The following is an 8,425-nucleotide window of genomic DNA, read 5'->3' as shown; positions in this document are numbered from 1 at the left end:
TTCTGAAGTGGCCGCCAGGCGCATACGCAAAATGGTCTTCCATCTTCTCATATTTCGACCTATATATCTAGCCATTCATCATCAGCTTCCAAACCCGAATCTCTGTCGTATGGTGGATTGGATATGTCTGAGCCCTTTGACGTAGCTTTAGTATCGTGAAATGAACACAAGCCAAGCTACCTGATCTCAACAATCCGTTGCAAGACCTCATCCATCTTCACATACGTACACTTGTCCCACTTCAGTTCCTTAAATCTATACAGCCCATCATGCCTTGCGCACTCCTCCGGCATATGCTTATCAAATTCCCCAATTCCCTCCCATAACCTCAGTACATCCTCAGGATAAGTGATCACGAAAGCTCCGAGTCGTATATACCATATGTTTTCTTTCTCACCCCGCCTTTCGTCTAGAGCGAGGCAGTATACAGAGTTGGCGAAGTCCGTCCTGGCAAAGATGGGGACCGCAATGGGCGACTTGCAGTCTATAGCCTCTTGACTAAACTCCACATCCCAGTAGTTTTTACTTCGAACATCAATAGCTTCCTCACCCCGGCCACTCTCATGGGTCGCAGCTCTGAAGTTCATAAGTTTCATGCCGCTTACCGGCCTCAACTCCACGATAGGTAGGTAAGAACACCGCAGACGGAGAAATGAACCGGGTGAAGAGCAGTATCTCAAGCTACTCAAAGGTGTTGCTGGATTGAGCTTCCTGTCAGGGATGATATTTGTGTCGATGACTTTGGTGAAGTAGATGTTACCCGACCTTACCTCCTGTGGTTCGATGGCAGCATCCTTGACAGAGCACCACGACCATGTTGGAGCAATGTACTCGTCGTAGCGCTTCCCAGGCACTGAAAGTGCGTTGCCATCATATGTAAATGGATGATCGCGAGACATCGCTCGCCATACCAGTTGTCTCTCGGCATAGGGCCGCCATAGCCCAGCGAGAAAAAGCCCTGTCGAGCTGTGACACAAAGAATCCGCCTCAGTTTGTGTACTCCCTCTACCATGGCGATCTTCGACTTCGTCTTCTGGCTCCACCATCTGCTGAAAGACCGGGTACAGCACATCAACAAGGCCTGATAACGCAACAAGCCTGTCAGTTGCAATCGCGAGCTGTCCCTGAGAGTAAGCTTGAACTATTTGATTCCAGTTTCGGAAAGCATTCTCAGGAGTTGAACAAGGCATATTTCTATTTCGCGCGTCCAGAATAAACCGTTTCAGTGAAGTCAGTACGGCGGTATCCTCTCTTATTGTCGGATCACCATATGGCAGTCTTTCGCACACTGCGTTTGAGCAACACTCGAGAGCAAGTTGCTCAAGTCCAAGATGCAGTACTCTTGGCGATAAAACACGCTCCTGAAGAGCCCACGCTCCTCGATTTAACTCCGAGTCTGAGATGCGTTCCCACCAGTTGTGATACTCGGATACGCAATAATCGCGAGGCGATCCATGACCCCATTCACGATATATGTATACTGGGTACCATGGATGGCCGGCTCGCTTGTTGGAAGGACAGAAGAGCCCTTGGCCAGCCGCATCATCTCCGTCAGCCGAGAGATTGAGCCATGAGTTCCCGTAGATGGAAGCTATACAGCCAACCTCGTGTTGCCAATCTGCGGGGTCGTCTTGGATTATACAGAGCGCGTCGATCCAGAGGTATTCGTGACTCAGCCTTTTGGTGGTGTTACATGCATCGACGAAGACGCGAGAGAGCTCATCAACAGGAATCGAGGACTTGAAGGCTTCGATGTTGCCGCGAGTAAGCTGAAGAGTGTTTCCTACACCCAGACGATGGCTCAGGGTCAGATACTCAGCGCCGTCGGGAAATTCCTGACTCTCAATTAGGCGGACTTGACGCGCGGCCTGTGTGTTACAGACGTAGAGCAGTCGAGTTGGCTTCCAGGTGGGTGTCCTCTGAAGTTTGCAATCTTTGTGATATTTCTTGCACCGATCAAGCCATTCTCTGACCGACTTCCAAGTAGCGTCGGCCTGATCAGATCTAGGCAACGGCTTTAAGTTAATGTCTTTCGCACCTATACTCACCAGTCAGCTCCGGTGTTTCTCACACTGGCCGTCCAAGCCTAAACTAACCATCGGTATTGATCGTATCGAGAGTCGCCCACGCATTATTAATGTGCGGCCATAGAATTAGTGGCCGCGTTGAAGAACTCAGAAATACAAGCGCCACATCGCCAATGTCTTGCTCTAATGGATGCTGTCTCAGTATGGCAACTTGGCCACGAACTTTCAAGCGTTGACGAGAATGATCTAGGGCCCTGAGCCACATTGCACAAAGTTTGCAGTAATGCGAGGATTCAGTGAGATCTGAGAGAGCTCTGGTGCGGAATCGCTGAATGAGCTCATCACCGCGACAAAATTCACACAGGGTTTCATCTTGCACCGAGAGAAATCTCGTTGGCGGTGCAAGAGCACTGGATGGAGAGGTTAGAGTCGTCATATTCGTCAACGATTGCAAGTTATTTTGTCGCCTTTGCGAGACGAGAAATTGAGCGCTGAAAGGACGAGTGAGGCGAAGCTCGGCAACTTTTAGCCGGCCGGCCTGCTCTCACAACGTACGTCAGGCGCAAAGCCCCTTGACCCATGGAAGCTTTTCTCACGGGTGCAACATTCTTGCAAACACCTGAAGTTGCTTCCCCCAATCATTGTGGACACCCATGAATATGAACGTTTCAAGGCCAGGTGAACCCTGCGGAGTCGCCCCGAAGATAAGATCTCGGCTTGCTCTGAGGATCAAATGATCCTTGTCGATGAATTGCAGACTCATAAAGAATCTTCCATCGGTGGTGTAGATCTCATGATGTTTGAAGCTTGGACATTCCGGGGCTTTGAATGGGACAAGTTCAAAGTCGACCTTGGGATTGAGCCAGAACCGACTGGTGAGATTATCGCTGTGCGCCTCGCCTCTATCCTCGTACTCGAACCTGATGTATCTCCTCTGGTAACTGTGCGGACTGGGATCATAAAAAACTGTCAAAGTAGTCCATACAGTAGAGCTCGAACTGGCTGTCGATTGGACCTAGTTGAGAAGATTCGCTTCTGGACATGGAAATCTCCAAGGCTTCATATGCTGCACGCACTTGGTCGATCTTATTTTTCTCTTCCTCTCTTACATCTTCCCGGAGCTTTCTGATAGTCTCTTTGCGCTGGAAAAGCTCTCTTTTGCGTTCCTCCCTCTTCCCTCTCATAAGATGGTATTCTGCTGCATCAGGCCCATGGTACGCTATAGTTTCGTCTGGGTTGGTCTCATCAAGGTCGGAGATATCTTCATCAAAGTCCCAGAGTGTGACGCCATTTCTCCTTTTGACTACCTCAGAAACGCGATAGTACCAAGCAGGTAATTCTGAGGATGAAGTCATTGTTGAGATGATGGGCGATAAAAAGTTCCTGAGGGGCACTCAGGCATCGCGGGGTCAGTAATTCAGTGATGAAGTGCACTTAACTTCAGCGCTTTGGCTCCCTACAATGAGACCGTTACGAGCACCTCAAAGGTCGGCTTTAGAGTTGAATAAAACTGGGCAAGTAAAATAAGTGGCAGGGATAAAAAAAGATGAGCAGCATGCATCGCCGTGGAGAAATGAATAAAGGCAAAAAAACGAATCCCCGAAACCTGGATCGAACAAGTGACCTTTCGGTGGCAATATCAGTTACAGCCGAACGCTCTTCCAGCTGAGCTATTCGGGGAGAAGGTCTGGATTCTTGATTAGACAACTCGTAATCGCAGGCCACAACGTTCCCAGAATCTGAAGATGCACCAAGTCTAACTGAGCATTCTGACCATTCATCATCGTCATGTTGCAATAGCTTCAGTCTGTTAGGTCCCATTCCGCATTGATATTGTCATACTATAGTCAGCTATACAATGCCGTGACTCTTACTGGCCATCCTTATGCTAGTCTCATTGATCCATGCGCAATTGACCTTCTGAATAGAGCCTCACCGAACTAACCTTGTCGCTAACAAGGTTTTCACATCAATAGCACTGCAACGTCCTCATCACCATTCGATTTCCGCTCCATATCCGAACTACTTCCGAATCATCATCCGGAAATCCTCTTCCATCTATTGACACTGACTCATTCCCCAATGCGAATATCTAAGCGAGGTCACAATGATGCCAGAACTAGTAACTCGGTGAAAAACAGCGCCGATCACGGTGCCGATAACTCCGATCGGCGACACCCCGCAACCATTAATCCATATCATATCGACTCGAGCACGCCATCATATTCTCTTTCTCAACTTCAATAGCCCTCACAATGGCAACGCAACGATCATCGCTTGGTCAGAAAGCTGGCTGGTTGTACCACGAGTCGGGAATCTCTGCCGTGTATTCTGCTGGTAGAGATGCCTGGCTGCTTATTCTCTCACGGACATGTCGCATGTTTGCATTCAAGGCTGTCACGCTTACGATAGCCCAATTCTTCTCGGAACTGGGTTTTTCTGATTTTAGGATCGGCTTGTTCATGAGTTTGACGCTGTTGGGTGATGTTGTGCTCGGCTTGGTTGTAACGCTCATGGCCGATGGGCTTGGTCGGCGGAGGGTATTGGTGGCGGGTGGCTTTTTGATGGCTGTCTCGGGCGCAATATTCTCGGTCTTTGAGAATTTCTGGATTCTCCTGTTTGCTGCTGTCGTAGGTGTGGTCAGCGCGAGCGGAAGTGACTTTGGTCCGTTCCGAGCCATCGAAGAGTCCATGCTGTCTCACATCACGACTCCGAAAACGAGAGCTGATGTCTTGGCTTGGTACATCACCAGTTCGAGTCTTGGTGCTGCAGGGGGTGCGGCATTGGCAGGAAGATTTGTCGAAAATATGACAGAACGAGAGGGATGGAATCTCGTGAGAGCATACCACGCGACTTTCTGGGTGTACATCCTGATGGGTGCACTGAATGTCTTGTTTGCGTTTGTCATGAGTAACAAGACGGAAGCCCATCATGATGACTCTTCAGAAGCTTCCGATGAACTAGCTGAAGGACTTCTGCGCGAATCGATGGAAGAAGAGGAAGACGCCCGTAGGAGAAGACAGTCCATGACATCCAATCATCCCGAGCCAGCGAGTCGCTTTTCAAGCGTTTCGTCGGGTACCAGGTCTGTCATGTACCGTTTATGGTTTCTCCTGACCATCGATTCACTTGCTGATGGAATGGTTTCTGAGTCTCTCACGACTTACTTCCTCGATCACAAGTTTTCACCTTCCAAGACTACCCTCGGAAACATCTTCTCATCAGCTCAGGTCTTGGCAACCGTCTCGACAGTCTTTGCAGGACCTCTATCTCGTCACCTGGGTCTCATCAACACCATGGTGTTTACTCATCTGCCGTCTTCAATCTCAGTTCTGTTCTTCCCTCTACCTAGTGGTTTAGTTCTCACAGTTATACTCCTCTTCATTCGCATGGGTCTCAACAACATGGATCAAGCACCCAGAGCAGCCTTCATCGCGGCTGTTGTCAAGCCTGAAGAGCGTACTGCTGTGATGGGAATTACTTCGACACTTCGAACGCTGGCCATGGCCACTGGTCCTTCGCTGACCGGAGGACTCGCTGAATCTGGAAAGTTCTGGATTGCTTTTTTGGTGGGTGGCGTCTTACGAATCATATATGACTTGGGTCTCTGGTTCATGTTTGTCAATATGAGACTGCATAGTCATGAGACTCATCATGAGGAGTCTGTCCCAAGAGGGCAGTCTATTGATGAAGAGGATGTGGAGATGTTGCGGCAGTCGATCGAGACTGAAAGTTCTGATGAGGAGCATCAAAAGTGATGCATGAAAGAAGCTACGTTAAGATGAAATACTAGGCAGACGAACGAAACCAGAAGGTAGCTCTACATGTTGATCCTATTTGACTGTAAAATACTGCTACGAAAACGATGTTTATGGTTCTGGTTACACAAAAGCCAAACTGACATGGATGCTAGGTTCAGGAAATTTACGAGTATACGACACAGCATGTGAAATTGGGACATATTTCATATTTATAGAATTGATTTTATGGTATACAAAAGACCTGGGTATCCATATCGTCGTGACTCATCTAAACAACGCCTTGAAGATTAAAAGCACAACCAAGCAATCGCAATCAACGATCCCCCAACAGCCGTCATGAGTTCAGACCCTGACAGAATGCTCTTCGCAGCACTTTCACTATCGCTACCACTGCCACTCAAAGCCTCTGACATATAGGTCATGGTGTTTGGCGTAGCAGGATAGTAGTCATCGTTGTAGGTCGAGTTCAACGTCACCCGCCCGACCACGTCGCCAGATTCGAGACGGATATAGGACTCCACGTCGCCCTTCTCCAACATATCCTCTGTAACAACGATCTCCCGTGCACCGCGAATCCAATCGCCGTAACCGCCATAACCAGAGTGCTGTCCATAGCACAGATGGATACCGTTGCCTTCAACAGTCATTCCTTCGAGTTTCTTGTCCCAGCGATAACACCACGTGTTTCCGTGATCATGACCGGAAAACAAACCAATGACTCCGGGAACAGTGACCAAAGCCTCCATAAATGGCACATCCTGGCCTCCATAATCACAAGTCTCGTCGGGGTCTGCGTTCTCACACCATCCTGCTCCTTGCTGGAACACTGGAGGATCCTCGTTGATGCCTGGCTGGTAGTTCTTTCGGATTCCAATCTCTGTTTGGAGTGCAACCGTGGCGTTGACTGGAACGTGAACGAATGCTAGCGATGGGAGAGTTTTGTTATACTTGTCGTTCAATTCAATGCTTGTTTCATTGAACCAATCAACAACACTCTGGTCAACCCAGTTTGGTTGATAAGATCCCTGATAATAGTTACCGCCGCGACTGTCGAAGAACCATAGGATAAGACTGGGGCTGCAATCGCTGGTGTCGGTGCAGTCAGAGGGGTAAACAGGCAGATAGTAATTTGTTGTGCCCGACAACTTCTTGTTAACCATCTTCTGCGTGCGCGCTCCGGGGAATAGCTGTTCGCGCTCGAGAATATCATCGCCAGCGATGTTGTAGTTATGGTCATGGTTGCCATATGTAGATGCCCAGGTCAAACTGCGGTTGACGATTGGCTCAACAATCATGTCAACGTAATGTGTACTGTTGTGAGCAAACGTTGAGTCTCCATTGATAAGATCGCCGTTGAGGACGACAAGATCAGGTCTGTCGTAGTCGAGGACTTTGCTGATCACTGCAACGGAATTGCGATCTTGCTCAGGACCTGTTGATGATTCATCTATAACCGAAATTCAATTGCAATTCTTGCCACTCGATTAGAGAACTCACATTGTCCAAAATGCATATCGGAGAAGATGGCGATCTGGAAAGTGCCATTCTTGGTAAACCGCAATGGCTCAAGATCGGTGTTGTTGACATCGGTAGCATAGCCAAGAGTGGCTAATAGAGCTAAGCCAACAGTATGCCGTATCATAATCATGATGTCCTAATTGACGATATCAATGGCGACGGTAAATGAAGTGAGTCACGATAGTTCCAGCCAAGCAATTGATCGACATATCGGCGGTCCAGCAGTTTTAAGATAATCATCGAAACGAAGCATCGTCACATCGATGCGTCATTCCTGGAAGCATGGAAAGAAAAATACCATTCGACGATGCCTAATCAGTCTAGCCCTGGACGACGCACGGAGGTTAAAGAGGGGAACGCATGCGACATCGTGTCAGGTCGTCGTGGTCAGGCGCGTAGGCCCAGCAAGGGAGATAGACAGTGGCGCTCTTCTGAAATCTACAGCGATGGGCCTAACGTTTTAGCTGGGAGAGAAAACAAGTAACGGCAAAGACGGGAGGGAGTGTTTGAGGCATTCTGAGGCCTGTAAGTTATGCTGCTAGTTTAGTGAATTGGGCATCGATGATGCATTATCTTGAATAGAGATAGACTATCTTGATACGAATATCATAGTTTAGATGCAACTGAACCTGTTGATCAGGTATGTCTATGTCCATCTGCCGAACTCAATCACTTCAGGTCTGATCTGATGCATCGCACCGATCGATTTCGGCTCCGAGCCGCGAAGTGGGCGCGCATTTTGACCCGACCACCTTCGTCATCCCGCGGAGCTAGCAAACTCTAAAGGAGCGTAGCCTTGAAATCAGTGAATTTTCTGATCAATAATCGCTTCAACTGACGCGTACGTCTCTGCGTCAACATTACCTAAGCCTCGTTCAAGACATGGGAACTTGACTTCAGCTGATGATTGGAGGCCGAATGCGGTAATTGAGCATGCGCCCACTTTCCGTAATGGGGTTTGACTCGTGGGATGGATGAGTGAGTGAGTGCTTGAGTGGGATAAATAAGACTAGACTGTGTCTGCATCGAGTGTCGATGTTTTACCAGCCTTAGCTGCCGGTTCCTTGGCAGTTGTTTACCCTTGTCTGGTTTCCCGTCTGCAGGGAGGAGGAGACTCTG

At 48.7% G+C, this 8,425-nt stretch overlaps 3 protein-coding genes and 1 non-coding gene across 4 annotated transcripts; 1 reads left to right on the top strand and 3 right to left on the bottom strand.

Annotated features, from left to right (window-relative positions):
* Window positions 1-105: 105 nt before the first annotated feature.
* FVEG_10942 (hypothetical protein) lies at window positions 106-3,439 on the bottom strand. Its single transcript, XM_018900105.1, has 4 exons — window positions 3,027-3,439; window positions 2,624-2,977; window positions 2,097-2,437; window positions 106-2,038 (listed from the first exon to the last, which is right to left on the bottom strand). The coding sequence occupies exons 1-4, from the start codon at window positions 3,380-3,382 to the stop codon at window positions 177-179; spliced, it is 2,913 nt and encodes a 970-aa protein (XP_018758321.1). The 5' UTR covers window positions 3,383-3,439; the 3' UTR covers window positions 106-176.
* Window positions 3,440-3,623: 184 nt separating this feature from the next.
* Window positions 3,624-3,707, bottom strand: FVEG_16928. The gene has a single exon. It is a non-coding gene; the product is annotated as a tRNA-Tyr (tRNA).
* Window positions 3,708-3,959: 252 nt separating this feature from the next.
* FVEG_10943 (hypothetical protein) lies at window positions 3,960-6,087 on the top strand. The gene is made up of 2 exons (XM_018900106.1): window positions 3,960-5,841; window positions 5,941-6,087. The coding sequence occupies exon 1, from the start codon at window positions 4,283-4,285 to the stop codon at window positions 5,783-5,785; it is 1,503 nt and encodes a 500-aa protein (XP_018758322.1). The 5' UTR covers window positions 3,960-4,282; the 3' UTR covers window positions 5,786-5,841; window positions 5,941-6,087.
* Window positions 5,980-8,064, bottom strand: FVEG_10944 (hypothetical protein). The gene is made up of 2 exons (XM_018900107.1): window positions 7,286-8,064; window positions 5,980-7,235 (listed from the first exon to the last, which is right to left on the bottom strand). Exons 1-2 carry the CDS (start codon window positions 7,434-7,436, stop codon window positions 6,076-6,078), a joined length of 1,311 nt encoding a protein of 436 aa, XP_018758323.1. The 5' UTR covers window positions 7,437-8,064; the 3' UTR covers window positions 5,980-6,075.
* Between the last annotated feature and the right edge of the window lie 361 nt (window positions 8,065-8,425).

This window comes from Fusarium verticillioides, chromosome 11 (genome assembly GCF_000149555.1).
Source record: "Fusarium verticillioides 7600 chromosome 11, whole genome shotgun sequence".
Lineage (NCBI taxonomy): Eukaryota > Fungi > Ascomycota > Sordariomycetes > Hypocreales > Nectriaceae > Fusarium > Fusarium verticillioides.
The sequence above is the reverse complement of the archived record's forward strand: the minus strand, read 5'-3'. Positions and strand labels throughout refer to the sequence as shown.

Excerpts from the sequence above, each read along its gene's own strand:
- FVEG_10942 (XM_018900105.1), bottom strand. The coding sequence starts at position 3,382 with ATGACTTCATCCTCAGAATTACCTGCTTGGTACTATCGCGTTTCTGAG. Across the intron at positions 2,978-3,026 it reads CTAGGTCCAATCGACAGCCA|TCCGCACAGTTACCAGAGGA; the intron begins GTTCGAGCTCTA and ends TTATGATCCCAG. Across the intron at positions 2,438-2,623 it reads TTTGCAAGAATGTTGCACCC|TGCTCTTGCACCGCCAACGA; the intron begins GTGAGAAAAGCT and ends CTCTCCATCCAG.
- FVEG_10943 (XM_018900106.1), top strand. The coding sequence starts at position 4,283 with ATGGCAACGCAACGATCATCGCTTGGTCAGAAAGCTGGCTGGTTGTAC.
- FVEG_10944 (XM_018900107.1), bottom strand. The coding sequence starts at position 7,436 with ATGATTATGATACGGCATACTGTTGGCTTAGCTCTATTAGCCACTCTT. Across the intron at positions 7,236-7,285 it reads CGATATGCATTTTGGACAAT|ATGAATCATCAACAGGTCCT; the intron begins GTGAGTTCTCTA and ends TTTCGGTTATAG.